This window comes from Bacillus rossius, chromosome 11 (assembly GCF_032445375.1).
Source record: "Bacillus rossius redtenbacheri isolate Brsri chromosome 11, Brsri_v3, whole genome shotgun sequence".
NCBI lineage: Eukaryota > Metazoa > Arthropoda > Insecta > Phasmatodea > Bacillidae > Bacillus > Bacillus rossius.
Window position 1 is genome coordinate 45,406,172 of NC_086338.1, and position 25,704 is coordinate 45,431,875.

At 40.7% G+C, this 25,704-nt stretch overlaps 1 protein-coding gene across 1 annotated transcript in view; it reads left to right on the plus strand.

Annotated features, from left to right (window-relative positions):
- The first annotated feature begins 973 nt into the window (after window positions 1-973).
- LOC134536461 (nose resistant to fluoxetine protein 6-like) overlaps window positions 974-25,704 on the plus strand; it is a 44,428-nt gene continuing 19,697 nt past the window's right edge. The window contains exons 1-4 of the mRNA XM_063376179.1: window positions 974-1,102; window positions 6,990-7,179; window positions 17,746-17,960; window positions 22,203-22,411. Of these exons, the coding sequence (XP_063232249.1) occupies window positions 974-1,102; window positions 6,990-7,179; window positions 17,746-17,960; window positions 22,203-22,411 (743 nt within the window). The remainder of the gene's footprint in view (window positions 1,103-6,989; window positions 7,180-17,745; window positions 17,961-22,202; window positions 22,412-25,704) is intronic.

Below are 25,704 nucleotides of genomic sequence, written 5' to 3' on the forward strand. Positions count from 1 at the left end.
GATAAGCTCTCTTTACATGGTCACTAACAGTCTTTCTGTTATCTTTTAATGTGTATTCTCCGCATATGTAGCAAAACACATCAGGATGATTTACACAACTTCTTCTACTGGAATTCATTTTTTTTATCAACTTCGATCTATCCTGCACGGCTAAAACTCACAAACTGACCTCAGATTTATTTGAAGCGTTGAAACGAACGATAGGATTCCCATCCTGGGGTATGCCATTAACGAAGTAAGGATACCCAGTCTGGGGTATCCCATGTGACGAAAAGTGGCTTGAGTCAAGCAGGCAGTTTTACTTATTTTTTCACACTTACCTCAAAAATTAAAGCTGATAGAAGAAAAAAAACTAATTTCATATTTAGATTCAGCGCTAAAAAACCAGTTCCAAAATCCAAAAAAAAAAAAATCATTTTTCCTTTTTGGCCTTGTAAAATGCAAAAAAAAAAAAAAAAAACTAATTATACAAGGCGAGACGAAACTAGCTTGTACTATCTTTTAATCATCTGGCGATTTCTGCCCCACCGGTTCAATTATTACAGAACCGGTATGCTTTCATCGGTACTTTACTTACGAAGATATTTTAACGAGGTGGGTTAGTACTTTAATGATCAGGTACCTACCACCATGGTTTTTTTTTTAAAGATCTATCGCGGTAGAACGGAAGATAGTATAATTTAAAAGTGTTATAATGGTCTTTGTATTTAGATGGGAAATATGCATGTGTTTTTTTTTTTTTTTTAACTAAATCAGGTAATTTAGTTAATTAGTTCGCGGGTTCCGGCGGCTGGAGTAAAAACCCCCGGGGGCCGGGTCTTGTTCTGCGTCGACGACGACGTCGACGGCCGAGAGAGTCGCCGGCCTTGGGGCTGGTTGTTCCCCCCCAACACCACCACCCCTCCTCCGGGCTGGACGGGACCTGGGGTAACGCGACGGACGGCTCCAGACGCGGCGAGGCGCCCCCCCAGCGATGAAGACACCACCCTCCTCCACCGGCCGTCAGCCGTCGACGACCTGGCTGCTGCTGACGGCGTGGCTGATGCTGGCCTGCTGCCGCTGCTGCTGCGGCGCGGCCCAGGGGTCGCCTCGGCTCTCGAGGGTGAGTTGGTGGTGGGGGGGGGGGAGGAGAGGTCCCCGTGGGAAGCCTTCATTTCACAGACGAGAGAGCCAAAACCCTGAAGTTCCCCGAAGTTCATGCTCGCTTTTTTTAATTTTTTTTTCCCCGTATCTTTAATGTAGCTATCCTAACCGAATCGACCGTCCGCGATGTTTTAAAGTATCTATTTATAATGTAAGCTAACCTAAACCAATTGACCATTAGCATCCTTTTTTTTTATCAACACCGCCATATTTATTTACAATGAACCCCAAAAAAAAAAAAAAATTGGTTGTCTGTAAAGTCGGGTTTTACGAAACGATAGTTTAACGTGACAACGTCATAACAAAAAACATCGATGAAATGACTGCATTCCTTTTATGAATAAAAACTGAATCATTTTTTATTTTAATAATAAAAGAATAAATACTTAAAATTATACTAGTGATCAGATTTTTAAAATGCAAGAATAATTAACCTTTATTGCCGAATTTTGCTGTTGTAATAAGCAATGAAAACCACATTAACTTTTCACTTCACTTTATAAACAGTCGACGAAACAGTTCACGTGTAGATGACTTGTAATTAATTTTAAAAACTGGCGTTTAGCTATAAAGTTTAAATATAATTATGAACAAGTTTTCATATAAATAATCTGTAATCAAATATCTAATATAACCTATTATTACTGCACTCGCCGACAGATGCTACTTTTTTTTAATAATAAAAGAATAAATACTTGAAATTATACTAGTAATCAGATTCATTTTCTTAAGTACATTTGACGTAGAAATTATTTCATATTACACACTTATAAACAAAGTTTTAAGTTTTCACTTCTGTCTGTGCGGCGCAAGCGTACAATGAGCGTAACGGGACACTTTTTCGTGCGTACAGCCGGCGTTCATCGATTTATTAGACGTTGTCACGTCAAAAAAACAAAGAGTCTTATTGCACAAACCACGCGTCTATAAATAAAATAGATGAAAAATTAAACATAGCGAAACACTAAGTTCAATTCTGGTTTCGTATAACGAAACACTCAGTCCATCCCTCATGCAGAGATCAGAAGTTAAATTCAAGTAGTGCACTGTCTACGAATTTTCTGGGGCGATTGCGCGTAAAAGTAAGGCCCGTTTTACGATGACGCGGAAACGGAGAGGGATCACGTAAACGGAGACGGATATCACGCTACAGAGTTTCCACAATAGCACGCAGACGGAGACGGACCCGCATGGTCTTCCGTTTACGTCGCTGCGTGCGACCAATAGAAGCCGAGAACTTGGCTGCGGTGGTAGCCATGTTTGTTAATGTTCTAAATACGTTAAAAATTGTTTCAGGTACACGAATATCTAATGTTATATTATTACGTTGTTGTTTATTTTTATTACACATGTAAATTCTGCCAGTGCAATAATCTCGTGGCATAATTTTTTTTTTAAATTAAATAATTAAATTTCTCGTATGGCGGCCGAAACGGCTGACAAGATAGCTGCTGCTACGACGATATGTGATTGGCAGGTACTGCACTATAGCGAGTAAAAAAAAAAATATTCTATATGGTAGCAGAAAATTCTAGCAGACGAAAGCAAGATAGAGTTTGCCATCACAGAGTTCGAACCGAGGACTCCAAGTTCAATTATATAGGAGATTTTTCTGTTTGAATTATTTCTTACGATTAATATTTCGTTAACCTTAAAAATTAAACTCATCGGTTGTTATTTTGTTACGTTCCTGTGCATCGTGGAAGCAGCAGACGCGACAGTGATAATGTACCGGGAGAGCCGTCTCTCCGTTTACGCGATCCGTCTCTCCGTTTACGCGATCCGTCTCTCCGTTTACGCGATCCGTCTCTCCGTTTACGCGCCACTGTAGAACGCGGGCCTCGGTTGACAAGGACGAACTTACAGTTAAAAAATCTGGTAGAGAAATTCATCGGTGGCCTTATGGTGAAGGCCTTGTGGTATTTTTGGTGTCAAGGTGCCCAATATTTCGTGGCACACGCGGAAAACAAGCCAGCCAGCCACACACACACACCCAGTCTCGAGTCGGTGGTTTTGCGCAGAGATCAGGGAAATACACATTCATCCACGCAACCAGACACCAGCATTCCACCACAGACACCCCCTACCACAGACTCCAGAATCATTTACTCCCAAAGACATCAAAAACGCACACAGAGACCCATGCCAAGAGGTGATGGGCGGCACCCCGTGAGGCACAGACAGGCACAGACAGGCGGGCGGCTCACCACAGGCAATGATGACAGTATCAGTTCCGCGACGCACTGGTCGCAGACTATTGCTGTCCGCATCAGCAACTGATCCGAGGGAAATACACAGATGGAGCATGAGGTCTTATTCTTTAAACGCTGCGGTGAAGCCAAAAGGGGAAGAGGATTTCAGTGTGCTAAACTGACCAGCATGGCGGCCATTTGTTTACAAATGTACCAGCTATACCTGATTTTGGAGGTTAGATTGGAGAAAAATGTTAACTCGTGCCATTACGTTTGCATTATGAAGATTAGTTATGGACTTTTATATACCTACGTATAAATATTAACCTGTAATATTTTGATCGAATTTTCTTCAGGACAGCTTAACTTAACTAGAGTCGTTAGTAAAAATCATGCTAGAACAGCTGGTACAAATAGAAACAAACGTCCGCCATATTGGTATGTGAAAATCAGAAAAGGGGGGGGGGGAAGCTGCCTAACGTCTGACGGCTAAAGCTCCATTATATATATACATATATATATGTACACACACACACACACATATATATATATATATACACACCTAATCTCTCGGTTTGCAGTACACACCCTTCTCTGGTCGCAAAGTCCCCGTCATAAACTTACAATATTGCTCACCAACGCTTCAGGTGGTATGCGTACGAAACAGAATCGATACTCTTCCCATATAGTCGGGAAGTTACCAAACTTTTGAATAAAGGAATCTAAACAGCTCAAATTAAAATATCTAAACGGAAATAAATAAACATATCAAATGAAAAAAAAAAACACACACACACACTTGCGAGAGAGAGTCCATCTAACCTCGTTAACGAGAAAATTTGTGTTTTCTCATGTTGCAATACTCTTATAATACGAAACTCGGAAAAAAAAATTCTTTAAAATAATGCCGAGCGTGATAAATACACGCGCATTTACAGACGCGAATCAAACGTAGTTTCCGCACCCGCCTCTAGAATTCGCTGTCGGAGCAGCTACGTCGACTATCAAATCATTAGATTTTCTGATCGAAATTTTAAACTATATAATGAAAAGGCTTCAATAAAATAAATAAAGGCTGGAAAAAAAACTAAACCCCGTAATTGGATTTGTTTTTCGATAAGAAATTTTACCAAAAACCAACAGTTTATATTATAAAGTTTCCCTTTGCAAATCCACCGCATATGACAGCACCATGGTTACACATTTCCGTCCCATGGGACTTCCGTTCCATTCACGGAATTACTCCTACCAAATGCCGCAAACCGAGAGAAAAAGTTTTATCAAAAGAGATAAATATATTACAACTGCCATAATTAATTAAAAGCTCATATCCAAGAAAATTAAAATTAATAAAACCTTAAAACAGCATGCATTGATAAAAGTGAATTAGTCATAAAACAACTTAAAATATGATGGGGCATGTAAATCCCACAGTACATACGTGGAACCCAATATCTTTCACATTTTACAACTTTTAGGATTATTTACCTGCAACTTGTAGTTTTGTGGACTAGGCCACAGGCCTTTAGAAAGTTGAAACCTTTAAGAAGGTTTCGCGCCACGTTTTTCCTTCTTGGAGCGCTGCGCGATATTTGACCTCGTAAAGTTGAAGTGTTGAGCTGTTGACTTTACGATTTAATCGTAAAGTTAAGTCAAGCGTTCACGTTGCCAATAATACCAAACGTTCCACATCCGGTAGTTGTGTCATGCGCCGTCAGGGATTTTTTTTTTTTAAATTCTGAGTTATAGGTTTCTGAAATATGTCAATAATATTATCGGCTGTAATTTCGTAACTAAAAACTGGTGAAGTCAGAACACTGGTAGTTATAAGCAAACATTGCGTATGTGTTCTGTAAAGTCGCGCGTCATAAGTTTTCAAGGACTTTTTTTTCCTTAGAATGACTCCGAGGACCCGCGGGGAAACTTAAAATCAAGTTGGCAGCGCCGGGAGTCGATACCCAGGTACTTCTAGATGCACTAGCTATGTTTTAACAGTTGTGGATTCAACATATAAGTCAGGACTTACAAACGAATTGGGAAAAAATTGGTTGTCTGTAAAGTCGGTTTACGGACGATAGTTTAACGTGACAACGTCATAACAAAGCATTGATGAAATGATTGCATACTTTTATGAATAAAATTGAATCATTTTTATTTTAATAATAAAACAATAAATACTTGAAATTATACTAGTAATCAGATTTTTAAAATGCAAGAATAATTAAACTTTATTGCCGAAATTGTTGTTGTAATAACCAATGAAAACCACATTAACTTTTCACTAAACTTTATAAACAGTCTACGAAACAGTTCACGTGTAGATGTAAGTTGTGTGCTGCCGCTGTCTTTCTTCTCCTCGGACGCATAGGCCAATCGAGTGGAAGAGAGATAGAGGCGGCGCAAGCGTACAATGAGCGTAACGGGACACAGCGTAACGGAACAATGTGCGTAACGGGACACTTTTTCGTGCGTGCAGCCGGCGTTCATCGATTTATTAGACATTGTCACGTCAAAAAAATTTAAATAACGTTTAAGAATAACTGTTAATACATCACCAAAGACGAGAAAATGGAAAACAAGCATTAGACGTTTTTTCAAATTATTTGTGCTTTGACTAGCATTTCCGCCTTCCAAATTTCCGAAAACATTTAAAGACGCTGAAGTTATGCGTATGGAAGGATTCGATGTTCGTTTTTATTACATGCATCACGTTTTAACTTGTCAAACGAGTTCCCCGTGTAAACAACTAACATTTATCAAATTGAATTTTTTTTGAAAATTTTTGCATTTATTCATTATGAATGTATATATTATTTGGAAATAAAAAGGGAAGAAATTTGTATTTCTAATCTTGTACGATTTCAGGTTGTAGTTGTTGGTGACATCTTAAGGCCAAGTGAAGTGGTAAAGCGATGTGCTCTTATTTTGTAGGCTTCTCCTGAGACCTATGTTAATACTAGAAAGGTTAACGTTTTACAAATTAACTATAGGAGATACTGGGACACCGTGAAGCATAAATGCCCCCGGGGGGGGGGGGGAGAGAATCCGAACCTAGAACAACTGCGAGTATAATGTTTTGCTGTGACGCAGTTGTTTTTCGTGGTGAACGTATGAACGTGCAAGTATGTCTGTTGTTTTTGAACGGATTATGTCTGTTGCCACGACCGCGCTGTTGCTGTGTGGCTAGCTCCTACGAGATCACGCTGATTGTCCAACTGGCGCTGAAGATCCGCCGTGTTCCCGCATACGGAGGCTCAGACTTGTTGCTTAATCAGGCAACACCGCCGCAGGGTAAGCTGCAACTGTGTCACCATAGCCATTGCGGGCCTCGAGGTCCGAATGCAAGATCCGGACATCGAACCGCGGGCCTCGCGTATAGAGTTCCAGGCCGCGGATTGCCGCCCAACTACCTCCAGTTGTGCAAAATAGATATTAGGTTTTTGATGGCGATGTAGATAACGGATGTTTGGTGACCCTGAGGTGTTGTGAGCTGGGTTGGTTTGGCGGGGGGGGGGGGGGGGTTGCAGTTCAGGACTCGAACCCGCGACTGTGCTGAGGGAGATTTCAGGAGCACGGTGGGAGAATGTGTGTTAAGTGTGATCTGGGTTCGTGGGTTCGAATCCCAGCGGTGTCCTGCACGTCCTGTTCCCGCAGACGGAGGCTGTGCTGGACCTCCACCGGCTGGTCTCCGCCGCGGCTGAGGACTTCTGGCGGCTCGGCGCCGCCCCCAACGACTCCTCGTCGGCGGCGGCGGCGGCCCTGCTCGCCGCCTCCGAGCGCTGCCGCCGCCAGACGCTCGCCGTGCTGGAAGGACTGGCCTCGGCGGCTCCGTGGGCGGCCAAGAGTGAGCACCGATAAACCCCTCCCTCCACTCGACCCCTCGAGGTCGTGCAGGCTGACAAACGGGGACACACCACAACGCCGAAATGCCAAATTGACCACAACGCCGACAGCTAGAAAACTGCTGTGTACCACAACGCCGAAATACACAAACGCCGAAAAATGGCATTGCAGGACTGCCACAAAGGTTAGGTTAGGTTAGACTAGGTTAGGTTAGGCTAGGTTAAGTTAGGTTAGGTTAGGTTGTATTACGCTAGGTTAGGTTAGTTAAGGTTAGGTTTGATCGTGGTATTTCGGCGTCAAGGTACATTTAAGAAACACACACAAATTCATTCAGTTGTTATTTCGGCGTTGTGGTACACAGCAGTTTTCTAGCTGTCGGCGTTGTGATCAATTTTGACATTCGGCGTTGTGGTATTCCGGCGTTGTGGTAACGACCCCTGACAAACTTCGAGCTCCAGCTCCAACTCACGTCTAGAACCGATCGAGAACCCCCGCGCATGGTCCTTAGCGCTTTCCGAAACTGGTGTACAAGGACGTCGATTCCCTTGGAATATAAAATAAGTCTCCCGTCGAGGGTTTGAATTTCTTTCAGAAAATATTAATTACTTTTACCTGGCATTTAAAAATTCTCAAATTTGTTACGATTTTGACAGCCAAGAAACATGAAATGAGTTTTTGTGATAGAAATGCAAACCATATCATGAAGTAGCCAGTTGCATTGCAGTTAAACCTAAAAAGTTTCAGTTCTGCAATAAATTAAATTCTCTTTATTTGTACTACCCAAAAACGTTGAAAAAATGTAACTTTGGCAGCTAATTATGCAAAAAGTATGCGCTGTATATATTTTTCATTTCGTGAAAGTTAAACAATTGAAACAGTCTAAAAGTTGAGCAGTGATTAATATGAATATATAATCATGACCTGAAATGGGAGGCACCCACTTAAGCTGTTGATTTAGTTTTATAAGTTTATGAAGTGTGATTTTTGTGTAGTTGTGTAGTATTGTGGTTAAGTGTAAGAGAAGGGTAAAAGCCTTAACTTCACCATTAAATCAGTAAAAAAAAAATACATAATAAATATAAAGCCCGACCACCATGCATGTTTTGCTAATTAATATAATGAACACTTAAAATGAGATTATAGCTGTGGGAACTCCAGGAAATACATTTTGGAGACCACAACCTCTGAGAGATTTTTTTCTTCTAAATACATTATATTTTTTTATTTGTTGTTTTCCCAGCGATTTTCGAAAACACGTTTCCCCGCTTGCTGATCTTAAACCAGCCTTTCTGTAATCATCTTTGCCGTCATATTTGGACGGTACCCATTGAACGATTTTGAATTTTGGAAGCTCTTATAAACTGTTTAATCCAATATGGCGTCTTAGGGTGTTGTATTTCTCCAGGTTATTTTAGTTCCAAAGATATATATATATATATATTTTTGCCATGAGTAGATTTTTAAGTGAAAACTTCTATAGGAAGGTTTGGATAGGGAGTAAATTCATGTAATTCGTCGTCGACATGGTCACGTAAAGTGTTAATGTTTTTATATTTCAAGGATAAAACTTAATTTATTCTATTTTTAAAGATACAAGTTTTTAATTTTATCTTTATTTACCAGGGAAATTTTAACGTTATTGTGTGGTAGGCCTACATATTGAAGTATTGGATATTTTTTAGTAGGTAGTTAAGTTGAGGTTATGTTTTTTCTTTTGTTTATGTATTTACGATGTGAATTTCTTAAAATGTCACATTAATTGAGATAGTGCTGATTATTTGTAGATTGAAGTCAATAAATTTTTTATTCTTTCAATGAAAAAAACTTCATTTCTCCTAGTTTTAAAGTTATTATTGGTCGGGGCAAAATTAATGGATTCGCGTCACAGACATGCTAGTGATATGATACCAATATAATTTTCTTGCTTACATTTGACGTAGAAATGATTTCGTATTACAGATTTAAAAAAAAAAATTAAGTTTTCACTTCTGTCGACAGTCCCTATGTATGACTGACTTTTAGTTAGTTTTTTCCCCCTTCTTTTTTCTTTGGAGGAGGCGCGGTAGTGGCGTATAACAAGGAGGGGCGTATGTAACGAGCGATGGGAGAGTGTTCTTCCTGTCCGCGGACGGGAAGCCTCCTTTTTCACAGACGAGAGAGTCAAAACCCGAAGTTCATGCTTTTTTTTTCCCCGCATCTTTCATGTAGCTATACTAACCAAATCAACCGTCCACAATGTTTTAAAGTATTTATAATGTAGGTAAACCTAACATAACATACCATTAGTATCCTTTTATCAACACCGCCATATTTATTTACAATTAACAAAAAAAAAAAAAAAAACCGAAGATGCACGATCGGGCGTTTGGCCCTCTCTCGTCTGTGAAAAGAAGGCTTCAAGTCCGCGGACTGCTGCGGCGGATCACGGGTGCGTGAGCTGGTGGTTGGGTTGGGAGGGGGAGGGAGGGGCTGGCAGACCTCCCCAGCGGCGATGAAAGTGATCGGGAATTAACGCCAGGCTCCCTCGCAACAAGAGTTGCGCAAAGCCCTGCTGCAGCGAGGTCAATGCCGCAAGAGCGGGCCACTTGTCCGATACTTTTACCCCTCCTCCCCCTTCTCCTCCCACCAAAACCCTCTCCTCGAAGCAGCTCGACTGGCGGCTTCGGTACCGGTCGAGCCAGAATTACAGGGCGATGGAATCACACACGCGAGCGAGTCTTCTTAAGTACTCGCCAGAGACGTTCAGCATCGTCTAAACTCGGTAACGAGCGATAATTAACGTGTTCTCACGTTGTTCGTGTTGCAAAGAAACTTATAATAGCCTACGCAACTTGCACAAGCAAGTTTAATACGACGAGTCTTTGAAATAGGTGCCGAGCGTGTTAAAAATATTTATACTGATCAATAAAATATCCGTTTTTTTCAGGTAGGTACCGACATTTCTGGATGCGAATCACACACGTACATTTCTGCGCCCGCCGCTAGAATTCGCTGCCTGATTCGAAAAAACGTTGCTTGCCACCGTCGCTGCACACAGAAACAACCGGAATTTTTAAACTATTATAAACGGCTCCGATTAGAGCGAAAACATAACTTGAAAGAAAAAAAATCCTAAACTCCGGCTTTGGACTAAATTTTCGACAAGAAATATGATTGAAATACTGCCCCACCTTGTTAAAACCCCGTCACCATAAAGTTTACACACGCGTTATAAGTTTTACTTCCATTAAATTACTAAAAAAAAAAAATCCTGCAATGGTTTAAAACACATATTACAACACTAAGTACATGTTTGTATATTCGTTTTTGCTGACTGAAATCAGTATGTAAATACTTCTTAACCTTATCAAGCTGATGAACCGTTATTGTTATATAATATTTTAATATTATGTTATTACAAAAAGTAAAAAGAAAATATAATTCCAGTGACAAGATTTGAATCACGTCCTCAGAGTGTTACAAGCACACGCTCTATCACTGTGTAACAGAGCCTATTAGGATTTTACAAGGGGAATGTGCATTATAATCAGTGTAATGTCAGTTTTCTTAGGTATTTTAAAACTTGTGATTACTTTTTACTATGTATGTCTATGTTAGTTTACCAAATATTTTTCCAGGGTAGTATCACTATCATAAAGTTTCATTTGCCACACCAATAAGTTTGTTCACGAATGTGAATATGTAGGTACGGATTTATGTTGCTGCACGTGAATTCGCCATTTTTCTGACATATTTTTTCGTTCATCGACTTCCATTCCATTTCTCAAGAAATCGCTCCAGCCAAAATGCGATACATCGAGAGCTAAGATGAGTACATGTGAAAAAAATTGGTTGTCTGTAAAGTCGGTTTACGGACGATAGTTTAACGTAACAACGTCATAACAAAACATTGATGAAATGATTGCATACTTTTATAAAAAAAAAATTGAATCATTTTTATTGAATTATCACTATTTTGTATGGCTACAAAGAAGGAGTGAAATGAAATCTACAATTTAATTGATAAATTTACTTTTATTTGCACTCATTAATTCAAATATGTTTATTACTTTAACGAAGAGATTATTTTTAACTGTAACTTTTATACATGTTTGCTATTTAACTTCTTCCAATCTGTGTTATTCTGTTAAGGATAGGACGATGATAGGAAAAGTAGGAAACGAATGGGAGTGTTTCAAGTTTAATGTGCCTCGAAAAAAGTCAAATCGATGGTTGTTCCAATCGAGTGGAAGAGAGATAGATGCGGAGCAAGCGTACAATGAGCGTAACGAGACACAGCGCAACGGGACAATGTACGTAACGGGACACTTTTTCGTGCGTGCTGCCGGCGTTCATCGATTTACTAGACGTTGTCACGTCAAAAATAAATAAAGATTGACTCCAACTACGTCGCAGCACGTCGTTTCACCGATGATCCCTGACTCCGTGCTTTCAGGCGTGCGCAAGATGGCGCGGGTCTTGCCAGGAGTCGGAGCTACTCCTTGCAGATCCCGGGGGTAAAACCAGGGTATAAAAACTCGAAACCGCCTCGGCGGGTCTTGCGGTCGACGTCCGGTTTTTCCCACTGCGTTCGAGGGGGCAAAAAAAAAAACTTTGAAAACCCCGATGGAAATAAAAAAGTCGCGGGGTATTTTTCACGGTCATTCTGGTTTGGTCAGCCAAGTCGTCGCTGGACCTCTTTGTGTGGACGTCAAATAGGGAACCCCCCCGTCAACCGAGGGGTAAAACTGGTTTACGAGAATACATTCCTGTTGGCGCGTATGCAGGTGGGTAGGCGAGTGTGCGCGCGTGTATGCACGGAGTTGGTAGTCGTCAGGAGACGGCATGTTGTGAAGTAGTTGGTCAATTTTTAAACCCTCGCCGCCACCATGTTGTTCCGCCCGAAACATTGAGGAAATTTCAGGTGTTGCGTCATTTTTGACGTGACAACGTCTAATAAATCTATGAACGCCGGCTGCACGCACGAAAAAAGTGTCCCGTTACTCTGTGTCCCGTTACGCTCATTGTACGCTTGCGCCAAATCTATCTCTCTTCCACTCGATTGAAATAACCATCGATTTGACTTTTTCGAGGCACAATAAACTTGAAACACTCCCATTCGTTTCCTACTTTACCTATCATCGTCCTATCCTTAACAGATTGGAAGAAGTTAAATAGCAAACATGTATAAAAGTTATAGTTGAAATAATCTCTTCGTTAAAGTAATAAACATATTTGAATCGAGTGCAAATAGAAGTAAATTTATCAATTAAATTGTAGATTTAATTTCACTCCTTCTTTGTATCCATACAAAATAGTGATAATTCAATAAAAATGATTTAATTTTATTCATAAAAGTATGCAATAATTTCATCAATGTTTTGTTATGAGGTTGTCACGTTAAACCATCGTCCGTAAACCAACTTTACCGACAACCAATTTTTTTTGAGTACGTTAGGAGCGGTTAGGTTAGTTTAGTTATCAAAGAACTAAAGTTATCAATCATTTGGATTGTCTAACATTCCCCGTTCAGCGTTGGGTTGACTCGGGTGTAAATTTTTTTTAGTGATTATCCGTACTTCACCCAACACCCTTGGATAAGTTAGCTAAGTTAAACCCAGGTTAAACCTTGGTTTTCTTCTTCTTCTAGCATTACCCGTAACACATACACTGCTTTATGAAAACTCTTTGAACTGTTGCAGTACTCGCTCTCTGGATGATTTTTTTCTCTGTGTTCCGTGGTCAATGAGGAAGCGGAAATGAAGTACCCGGGGAAAAACCCGTCAGCTCACGACATCCGCATTAAACCCCCACCAGGAATAAATTCTCCCTCCCTAACCCCCCAATCTGCTTGGCGAGAGGGGAGTGGTCCTACCACACGCAAACCACAACCGCTCTGCCGTGGATTTTTGAGCGTGTGAGTACAGTGGACTCTAGACAGCGAGCGTTTAAGCGCTTGCCAGAGATGAGCAGCAGCTAACCTCTGCAACGAGCAAATCCACGTGTTCTCACGTCGCAAACACACTTGGGATACGAAACTCGGACACTAAATACATCGTAGAATTCTTTAAAACAGTTCCCCAGCGTGATGAACAAACGCAATTTGTATTTCGTCGACATTTCGGGACGCGAATCGCTCGGAGTTTCCGCACCCGCCGCTAGAATTCACTGATGGTGCAGTTACGTCGACTATCGAATCAATTTGATGAGGAGAGCGGAATTATAAACTTTATAATGAAACGACTCCGCCTAAACCGAAAAAAGACTTGAAAAAATTATTAAAACCCGGCTTTTGGACTTGATTTTCAACAAGGAATTTTAATGATGTACTGCCGATCATGTTAAAATTCACTAAACAGTTTATTATTAAAAAAAAATTTACCTTTGGCTTTGTGAACTTCGGTTAGCGCCATCCGCCATTGATGGCAGTGCCGGGGTTGTTATACTTTTCCGTTCCTTTCAGTCTCACGGAATTACTCCTACCACATGCCGTATAACGAAAGTTAGGATGTTACAAATAAAAATGGGTGCGTGTACTTAGGTACGCGTGTGAGAAGTTATACTTCTTTGGCATCATTAAAAAATAGTTTTTAATTGCATGCAAATAATTCTCCATGGTAGCGTTATTCTCCATGGCAGCGTTAAACGTTTAACGCAACCTTGTTGGAAGTCGCATTAGAAGTATAACTTCAAAAATTACAGTTTCGTAACTAGTCTGCGGGATCGTTTCCCCTCGAGTGTGGACTTGTCACGCAACTATTTTGTGTTAAAGAGTTTTTAAGTGTGGGAAAGTTAGGTACTTAAAAGAGCTCACGTTCTTCCCGAGTTGGTGATCGTTGACAAAGTGGCGTTTTTCCTGAAGCCAGTTGTTCTAGCACCAACTGACGTCCTTCAGCAGATGACGTTTTTTCAGCAGCTGACGTCTTTCAGCAGTTTAATAGTCCGCGTTTATAAATTGACATCAAACGTGACCTGTGTGCTTTTCCAGACCACAAAATAACACATTTTTTTTTTTTTAATTTGTTTGCTATACGTCTCGACGAGATTTCTGTTATTTGAAGTTGAGCACACTCGCTGTAGATGATTCCATGGACATTGCGTAAGAAATAAGGAACGTTTACTCAATATTGGAGCATTACCTTTAGGTGCAACTGGAGGTAGCCAATTCGCCTTTCTGTCCGGCAATGTTTGTGGCACGCCTAAAACATTAGCTGAAAGTGCAGTTTTTTTTTGCATTCGTGGAAACACTTTTAAAGGACTTTATTTTAATTGCAGTGACTGTTTAGCGACGAGAAATCTAATACATCATCAGCAGTGATCAAGCACCGTTTCCTAAATATTAGGGGTGTTGAAATATCGTGATGACAAATTACTATGTCACATCATAGGCTACCTGCTTCTTACATTTTATAGCACCATGTTTTACCAGAGTTTCAATAACGTGGGTAATAAGAGTAAAACTAGCAAAGCCGATTAAAATCGCAACAAAATACTACTTCATCAAATCCAAACATCTCACAAAAGGATTTCTTTTAATAAATGTGAAGTTAAATTATATTCTGTAGCATTGTCTTGGCTAGTTTAAATTTCCACACTAAGAACTTTGAAAAAAAAAATTCCCCTCAGCTTCGTTAACGACTTTTTTTTTTTGCGGTGTAGTGCATCATGGGAAATGTAATCATGACGAGTCACGACATCTGTGACTTAGGCTGCGAAAAGTGTTGTAAAATTAGCCAGCGAAACTTGAAGGGGAAAAATATATACATAACAGCAATTTATCTAACAATTCCCACTTTTGTTTAAAAAAAGTATGCAATCACCTCACACGTGCAGTACAAAGTGACCTTTGCTTGTCTAAAAATTGCATCAAAAAAGTAGAAAAAATAAAAATATAATTTCGTAGTGGTTTAGCGAATCCTTGAAAACGTAAATTATGATTGTCAACACATAAACCACTGGAAGATAAGAAAGAATGGAAACATGAGTTAATAATCTTAACTGCCGTGCTGGAATCACACAAGTGCTACTGACGCGATGCGAACGACGCGATGCGACAGAGAAATATCGCATTTGGTGGTTATCGAGAGCGCGACAAACAGAAAGAAAAAAAAACTTGTAAACAGTTTCTTGTCGTTTTGTTCTCGAAAAATACACGACATACATCAATGTTTATAAGCTGGTTTTCAATTGACCTGTTTGAAAAATAAAATATCCAAATGCAAGGTTAATTCGGGAAAAAAATCCCCTTGTACGTCATCATTTAAAAAAGATTTCAGAAAAGTATTTAGCTAACGATATTTTAAAAATACACAGTATAATTGTATAACCAATGCGCCAGTTAAACCACCATTTGAAAACCAAATTATGACGCCCATTTCATTAACACTGCATTCTGCGACGTGATTAACCTAGGAAAAACTTTTTAATCGGGAAGTCTGTCGCGTCCGAGAATTTCGTCACGATGACGTCACACGTGTGTCGATTGTTTTTAGAGGGAAAAAAAACAACAGAGAAATACGCAATTCGGGTCCGCGCCGTAGATTTCTCATAAAAACGTCGGGACGAAGTCATAAATCTGACGGTATTCTGTCACACAAGAAAGTTCACTGTGACGAGCGAATAAAATTCGTGACAATCACGTGCATGCGCATACACTGATACGATGACGTCACAGGAAAAAACAAAATACTGCGCCACAAACACGTACAGACATGTTCTATCTGTTGTGGGCTCAACCATTATTTTCGCATAATTAATTTTTTTTTAAATTTCGTTTTTGACGTTGTCATAGCTCTCGCATTCGTTCGGCATTGGACTTTAAAGGCTATTTGGGATTCCTTAAAAAAAGATTTTCGTAAGGGCATAAGTACAAAATTCAAAAATATTCCCAGTGACGCAAACTTACAGTAGATTTAAAAAAAGAGGTAAAATTCCCACCGTTCTTTGTTTGGAGCTAAACTTTCTGAGGTATAAGCCTGTTTGGTAATCATAAGTATGATGAATATAACAAAAAAAATAATTTAATAACTAAGGCGTATTTCACTTATGTAGCCGTATGTTGCTATATTGTTGTTCTTCCATTTTCAATTTTATACACATCTCTATGGAGTAGACCGGAGATTAGGGATGGAGCTTTTGGTCCGATTCTGGACTAGGGGGGTTAAGCCAAAAAAAAAGGGGGATTTCAGTGTACTACACGTACCAATATGGCGGACATTTGTTTACAAATGTATCAGCTGTACCTGTATTAGAGGTTGAATCGGAGAAAATTGTCAACTCATCTCATTACATTTGTAGCTATTATGAAGATTCGTTTTGGACTTTAAATATATATTAACTTATTAACCCGTAATAGTTTCATATAATTTTCTTCCGAAAATCTTAACCACATTCGTTGATAAAAGCAGGCTAGAACAGCTGACAAAGATACAAACAAACGTCCGTCATATAGGTATGTGAAAATCAGAAGGAAAAAAAAATTGGAGGGAGAGAAAAAAAAACGGCTTTGCTTCTGACGGCTAATGTTTCCATCTGCATCCTTTCCTAATCTTTGGAGTAGACTAATATCTGTGCTTCATGGTACGCCTGTCTCCAAGTAATACACATCTCTTTGGCGTTACGGAGTTAGTGAGTTCAGTGATGAGCGCAACTATATATATGTCTCCAAGTTATACATGTATCTTTTTTGGCTTTACAGAGTCAGTGAGTTTAGTAATAAGAGCAACTATATATATATATATCCAAATTATACATATCTCTTTTTTTTTTGGCTTTACAGAGTCAGTGAGTTTAGTAATAAGAGACACTATATATATATATATCTTCAAGTTATACATATTTTTTTTTGTCTTTACAGAGTCAGTGAGTTCAGTAATAAGAGACACTATATATATATATATATATATATATATATATATCCAAGTTATACATATCTCTTTATTTGGCTTTACAGAGTCAGTGAGTTTAGTAATAAGAACAACTATATATATATATATATATATATATATATATATATATATATATCCAAGTTATACATATCTCTTTATTTGGCTTTACAGAGTCAGTGAGTTTAGAAATAAGAGCAACTATATATATATCCAAATTATACATATCTCTTTTTTTTTTGGCTTTACAGAGTCAGTGAGTTTAGTAATAAGAGACACTATATATATATATATCTTCAAGTTATACATATTTTTTTTTGTCTTTACAGAGTCAGTGAGTTTAGTAATAAGAGACACTATATATATATATATATATATATATATCCAAGTTATACATATCTCTTTATTTGGCTTTACAGAGTCAGTGAGTTTAGAAATAAGAGCAACTATATATATATCCAAGTTATACATATCTCTTTATTTGGCTTTACAGAGTCAGTGAGTTTAGAAATAAGAGCAACTATATATATATCCAAGTTATACATATCTCTTTATTTGGCTTTACAGAGTCAGTGAGTTTAGAAATAAGAGCAACTATATATATATATATCCAAGTTATACATACATATCTCTTATTTTGGCTGTACAGAGTCAGTGAGCGCAACTGCACGTATAAAGTGTTCGGTCCGTGCTCCGTGCTCCAGTGGCGGACTCCTGGGGGAGGGCGCCCGCCGGCATGCTGGACGGCGCCGACCACAGCTTCGGCGACTTCGACGAGTGCGTGCGCGTCTCGGCGCCGCCCATCAGCGGCCGGTACTGCCTGGTGGGCGTCACCCTCGCCCTCGGAGGAGGAGGAGGAGGGGACCACGACCACGGCGACACTCGACGACGCCTCTCCAACGGACCCGACGGCCGCGACGTGAGTTCGGTCTCTCCCCCACCCCCCCCCCCGCCCCCGCGACGAACAGACACATCCCGCGCACAGACGGCATATAGTGTCCTTCAGATCCCACATGATTTCAACACTCGCCAGTTACGTGTGAACATCAGAACCTCGGTAACGATACCTATTTTTAAAAAGATTTTTCGAAATTTAAGGGCCTCATATCCCCCCCCCCCCCTCCCTTTTCTTTTCCTACTCCGGTGCATTTCCCACCTTGACTCGACCTTAATGGAAAAGCCTTCTTTTTCACAGACGAGAGAGCCAAACGAACGATCGTGCATCTTAAGGTTTTTTTTTTCTGTTCATTGTAACTCATGATGACTAATGGTCGATTAGGTTAGGTTAGCTACATTGAAAATATTTTTAAAACATCGCGGACGGTTTAATTTGGTAAGGATAGCTACATTAAAGATACGGTGAAATCATGTAAACGGTTTCCTAGCCCTGGATAGCTACATATTAAAAAAAAGTTATTTGCTAAGCAACCATAAAATGATTTTACAGTATTTTTTTAATGTAGCTATACTTACCTAGTATAAACAAACCATCCACAATGATTTAAAGTATTTATAATGTAGCTAACCTATCCTAATCGACCGCAAAAAATTAATTAATGCCATACCGGATTATACAATGAGATAGATTGAAAAAAAAAAAGCGAGCATGAACTTCGGATGTGGCTCTCTCGTCTTTGAAATGAAGGCTTCCCCAGACGCCATAGTGTCCTTCAGATCCCACATATTTCAACACTCTCCAGTTATCTGTAAAAATCAAACCTCGGTAATGATGCTATTTTTAAAAATTTTTAGAAATTTAAGGGCCTCAACCCCCCCCCCCCTTTTTTTTTCCTACTCCGGCGCATTTTCCACCATAACTCGACCTTAATGGTGGCAAGCAATGTTTTTAGGCAGCGAATTCTAGTGGCGGGCGCAGAAGTTAAACGCGTGATTCGCGTCTGGAAATTTTTGGTACTTGAAAAAAAGCGAATATTTATTGATCAGCATACTATATATCAGTATTCCATTTTAAATTTCGTGTCAGAATTTCCTATTATTATAAGTGTATTTGCAACATGAACAACGTGGGAACACGTGAATCTGATCGTTGCCAAGGTCAGATGTCTACACATCACTGGAGAATACTGAAAGACTGGCTCACAATTTTTTCGTTAGCGTTCTTCAACTCGCTTATGACGGTGATATTTCTCCTGGCCATAAGCAATTACTAGAGACCTGTAAAATTCGCGATTTCAAATCCCTAAAGGATAGACTCCATGATCCTCTATGCACTCGTGCAAATTACATCTGCTGATTGGTTACCGATTCGTAACACCCCTGTTGACTGGAATGATCGTGATTAGCTAAATCTTCTTTTACAAGATTTTTTAATTGGCCCAGAGTCCTTCAGATAAACTGTGGCCCAATCACTGAAGCAAAATAATGTCAAAAGTATTTGGACTCTATCCTATCGCGAAATGAATCCGCGAATTTTACAGGTCTCTGGCAATTACATAATTTCCCTCCACTTTTCAAAAAAATGTTCTGTACAACTCTCGCAAGGAAGCGCTAGAGTTTGTGGTTTTCATGTTTCTCCTTGGAGGGTGAGTGTCCGGTATTGAATACTATATATAGTATTTGTCTTGGCCACGGCTTACAAATTAACAATTATAGTTCCCAACGTCAAAAAAGGAGTGAAAAGTTTTATCGCAAAAATTCGCGAGCGTTTTTGCCGTCGATAAACGTATTTACAGCAATTATTCGCGGTTATGTCGTTTAGGCTATTTTCCACTACCTCTAACAATGTCGTTGAAATGACAATTCTTCCACAACAATACTATGATGGCCTGGTTTGGTATATTTTTGAAGTTTTTTTTTTTAAATTTTGGTGGGTAGGGGGGGGGGGGAGAGGGGTTTAAAAAAATTTCCACTTTTCAAAATTGTTCCGTCTGTTACGGGACGATATCTACCTGATGTTAAAATTTCAAGTTTCAAAATCGTCTGGAAGTTGTTTAGAATTTGTATATATGAGTGCGTGAGTCAGTGAGTGAGTTCGCACATCGGGCTGAATAAATAAATAAATAAATAAATAAATATATATATATATATATATATATATATATATATATATATATATATATATATGCAACATGAAAACACACGTATTTTCTTGTTACTGATTTTAGATGTTACACACCACTTGCGAGTAAAGAAAGACTAGCTGACTTTTTTCTTCTTCTTTTTGCTGTGTGCAGCCTGAGACGCGCAATCACAGAAAATCGGGCAGCGAAACGAACGAACGGGCTGCCTTTTCCGGAAACCATATAATCACTTGGGCATCTGCGCTCCCAAAACAAGGCTGCAGTGTTGTTAACGAAGCGGACCCGGTTCTGAAATCCGGTTATCATTTACGATAATCGTCCACAAAACACATTAAAAAATATATGTTTCTGGCCGCCCTTGGCCACTCAATTATAGGGATTGCAATACCTTGACTGTGAAACGAGTTTGGTAGAGGTAAACATAAAAATAAAAATAGTTTCTGCGTGTAGGCAGTTTGCAACGTACTAACACAACTATATCCATGAGATGACTTTGCTGAATGAAACCCTCGCGAAAAAAAAATTTCGCCCCCCCCCCCCCCCCACTCCATGCGAAATTCCGTGGGTCAACCTTTGAAAAGACCTATGTATTTTCGTCCCTGAGTGGAGAGTCTGGACCTATCGGGGAGTGATCCGTGCGCGGCGACATCGGAGCGAGACTGCTCGGCGACTGGAGGCCTGGGGACCGAGGAAGAGTGTTTCCCGGGTAGCGGCACCAGCGAGAGAGAGAGAGAGAGAGAGAGAGGGAGAGAGGGGGAGGGGGAAGGGGGAGAGGGAAGGTGGTGAGGGGGGAGGGGAGTGGTTCTAGAGAGGGGGAGAGACAGTGATGGAGAGAGGGAGGGTTGAGGGATGGAGAGGGGGGAGATTGGGAGGGGGGAGAAGGAGGGGGAAAGAGGGAGGAGGAGAGGGGAAGAGGGGGAGGGGGAGAGGGGGAGGGGGAGAGAGGGAGGGGGAGGGAGTCGAAGAGAGTCAGAGAGAGAGTGGGAGAGGAGATAGGGAGGGAGAGAGGGAGGATGGAGAGGGAGGAGAGAGGGAGGGGGAGAGAGGGAGAGAGAGTCAGAGAGAGTCAGAGACAGAGAGAGAGAGGCGGCGTCGCGGCGAGGTGGTTGTCCAGGACTGCGGTGAGAAGACAGAGACCGCCACAAGAGCGAGCGACTGCCGATGTTTCATCTTACAGCCGCAACACTTGGACCGGGCGTCCTTGTTTAAATTTAAGCTGTATAAATGGTACTAAATAAATAAAAGCTGTTTGTTAATTAACTGCTTTCCTCTCGTAATAATGTATATGGACTCATCCTGTCAAAGTCTTCCTTAAACGGAATGTAATGCATGTTGGGGAACTGAAGGTCCAACTGAAAGTCGTGCTCTGTCCTTGAAACAGCAAACCGTCTCTGGAAAACTCGTTGGTAACTTACTAGATGTTGACGCGAACTGGAGATCCGAGGTGATTCAAATGTTCTTCAAAACTCTTATCACAGTTTCACACCGGAAGGGGGGGTGTTAATATATGTTTTTTTTGACGTGACAACGTCTAATAAATCGATGAACGCCGGCTGCTCGCACGAAAAAAGGATGACTCCTTATCCTGTTACGCACATTGTCCCGTTACGCTGTGTCCCGTTACGCTCATTGTGCGCTTGCGCCGCATCTATCTCTCTTCCACTCGATTGGAACAACCATCGATTTGACTTTTTCGAGGCACATTAAACTTGAAACACTCCCATTCGTTTCCTACTTTTCCTATCATCGTCCCATCCTTAACAGAATAACACAGATTGGAAGAAGTTAAATAGCAAACATGTATAAAAGTTATAGATAGTTGAAATAATCTGTTCGTTAAAGTAATAAACATACTTGAATTTGACGAGTGCAAATAAAAAAGTAAATTTACCAATTAAATTTGTAGATTTCATTTCACTCCTTCTTTGCGTCCGTAAAAAAATATTGATGATTCAATAAATAAAAATATGATTAGATTTTTTTTATTCCATGGAAGTATGCAAATCAATTTCATCGATGTTTTTTTTTTGTCGTGACGTCGTCACGTTAAAGCTACCGTCCGTGAACCGACCCGCACGAGTTTGACGTGACCCGGTGTGTGTCTCTCGCCGGCGGCACAGCTGGCGGCGTCGAGGCGCAGCAGAGCGGACCGGCTCGAGCTGAAGGTCGGGGCGTGCGTGCCGTCCGGCTGTAGCCACGCAGACCTGGAGTCCGTCCTAGGTGGAGTCGTCCTCCCCCGGGCCCCGAGGGTTGCCGTCAAGGTCCCCGAGGAGGCGTGCCACGTCGGCGGCGCGTCGGCGCAGCTCCGGTCCCGGGACCTGGTGTTCCTGTGAGTGCGCGGGGCGCCCCCCCGTCGAACCTCTTCCACCCCCCACCCCCCCCCCCCCTCCACCGGCTCACCAAACCTTCTGCCCCGCGGCCGGGAAGCCTAAGTAAAAGGGGGCCCTCACACTGGCAAAACAAATTTTTTTTACTAAATATTTTGAAGGTGTCTCGTGTTCGTACAAAAAAATATTCGAGAGTGTGAGGAAATATATTGCGCAAAAAAAAAAAAAAAAAAAAAAAAAAAAGGTTTTCAATAATTTTTTCCGTGGAGTGTTCAAAAGTTTTTTCGAAAGTTTGAAAAAAAAATTTTTTTTTGCGGACCCGTCAATATTTTGTAGCACGAGAATGCCGTTGTGAGGAATGCCGTTGTGAGGGGGGGGGGGGGGGGGGGGCTGACAAAATATTTGCGCAATATTTTTTGCGTAGTGTGAGGGGTCCAGACCCATTCAATATTGTTATCTTTAAAAGATTTGTGCAATGGGAGTGCATGACTTGATGTAAGTTTTTGGACATACGCCATTGCTAAGAACTTTTTCTGTTGAAGAAAAACTAATAAATAAAATAAATAAATAAAAATAAAAATAAAAATACTCAAAAAAAGATACAAAAAACACACAAAATTAAGCAAACAATTGCTGTTGTCAACAAGGATATGAACACCACAAAATATTCCGAAACAGGAATATGGTCAGCAAACAAAGAAAAAACAAAGAAAAATGTACTAAGAGAACGAAAAAATCCCCACAAATGATGACAACACAAAAATATTGAAACCCAAAATAATTCAGCACAACAGTTGAAGCGAGACAAAAAACATGACAAAACGAAAAAACAAACAAATACAATAGTTTTACCTAAACAGAAACAAGCGACGTTTCGGGAACTGCTATCTGCTCCCGTCCTCAGGCAGAGACGCACATGGTACGGAAACACAGGTGCGACTGTTGTACAAAAAATGAGCTCAATAATTTTGCGCAAAAATATTGAACGAAATTTTTTGCCAGTGCGAGGGCCCCTTAAGATGTCCATCAAGTTCTGTCCCTGCCCGAACACGCCCGAATATTCACCTTCGGCCAACCTCGGGTTTATTTATATATATACATATATTTATATTTCTCTGTTTATTTTAATGTAGCTATACTAACCTAACTAACCGTCCATAGTGTTTTAAAGTGCCTGCCACCCCCCCCCCCCCCCCCTCATCCCCTACCCAACTTCTGGTTCTGCGACCTCCAAGGGCGGACCCCGAGGTCGGGAGCCACGCCCGAAGTTCCCCCAAGTTCATGCTCGCTTCCCCCCCCCCCCCCCCCCCCCCGGTTCTATCTCATTCAAGGGCGTCGCCAGCCGATGGCCAAGGGTTGCGGGGAAGGGGGGGGGGAAAGTTGTGGGAAAAGTATGTATTTTTTTTTTTTGCATTTGGCTACATTTTTTTTTAACCTCTAGGGCTCTAAAGGGGGGGGGGGGCGCAACTGCCCCCTACCCACCTACCCACCCCTGGCGACGCCCTTGATCTCATTGTATAAACCATGTGTGGCATTAAATTTTTTGCGGTCGAAGAGGATAGGTTTAGCTACGTTATAAAGTACTTTAAAACATTGTGGAATGTTTGGTTATATAGGTATTAGGTAAGTATAGCTACATTAAAAAATACTAGTAAAAATAATTTTATGGTTGCTTGGCAAATGACCTTTTTTTTTAATATGTAGCTATCCAGGGCTAGGAAACCGTTTAACATGATTTCACAGTATCTTTTAATGTAGCTATCCTAACCAAATCAACCGCCCAAAAATGTTTTAAAGTATTTATGTATAATGTAGCCAACCTAACCTTTTACAGTGAACAAAAAAAAAAAAACCGAAGATGCACGATCGGACGTTTGGCTCTCTCGTCTGTGAAACGAAGGCTCCCCCCCCCCCACACACCCCGAGATCCTCTGCATGCGCGGGCATACACGTCGCCTGTTCCGCTTGTCCGCTGACTCCGGGGCAGGCGCCAGCAGTGCTGAGAAAGTCTTAGGGCTCAGGACACAGCCAACTTGTCTTCTGGTCATATGATCGAGGTAAAGGTTGCTGAGGCGGTGACTATGCTGGGTTCGCTGGTCATTGCCGAAGCTCTAACACCCTCCCGATCAAACAACAGGGAGTGATAGATCCCTAAAAGTTCTGTTTTTTAAAAAAAATGCTCTGGAATGTATTAAAAACGGAACTGGGATGTTACTCCCGCTCCACCCTAAAGGGCGCATATGTAGTAATGGAATGTGAGAATTGCCGGCCGTTAAGGTCGGAATAATCAGTCCACTGACTCGCGAGGCGTCTCAACTGGGGTCTATTTTCATCTGATACCTCTCAGTAACGGAGTTTTTTTTTTTTTTTTTTAATTTTTCCTTCAATGTTAAAGTGTACCAAATATGTAAACAACTGTAAATACGTAAAAACTACAAAATCTGGACAAAAGAGCACTGAGTGCTGGTATGTCTTATGGAACCCAAAACTGTATAGTGCTAACTCGTGTAATAAAAAGCATTTGAATTTGAAAAAAAAAAAAATAATTCTACTGAAGGGTTTCTCACAGAGTTCTCCAGATCCAACGGCAGAATCAGCACAAAAGCATAATTATTTGAAGTTTAGTACATCACAAAACTAAATCCTCGGTCCTTTAACTAACTCAACTTGAAGTCGAGAACAGTCCACAGGAAAATTATCGGCGGTTCTGAATAGGGAGTTTTTTCAAGTGTTTTTATATCTCCAAAACCTTGCACCCGGTTTTTAGATACCGTGACTACAAATCTTAATATACAGGTTGTAAATGAAATGGCGGAAAATCTCGCGGATGCAGGTAGCCAGACCTACACCAAGAAGAATGGGTATATGAACCACCCCTCTGTTGCCAATAGTATGGGCGCAAAACCACTGTGAATGTAGTGTTGAGGAAACGGTAAAGCGAAGATAAATCAACAATCACAAATAATGAAACGCTGACCTTCCGGATTCAATTAAGATGCATGACAACACGTATGCAGGGAATAAAAGGTGACAGCAATTCCATCGCATACGTAGGAAACATGGCGTCGCCTCTGTCGCTAGTTTTCCCCACACGCATGTCACCACGTGCGGGCTGCGCGTGTAGCCTACCTGTCCGCATTGTCATAATGCTCTGACTTTGAGTGCCTGTATCTCAGAAACGGTTTGTCTGAGCGTGTTCAAGTACGAGGACCTTTTATGTTCCTTATGTCATTCCTGTTATTGATTCACTACGATAGCTTAGAACAGGCGCACAGGTACAGTAATACGTGCATAA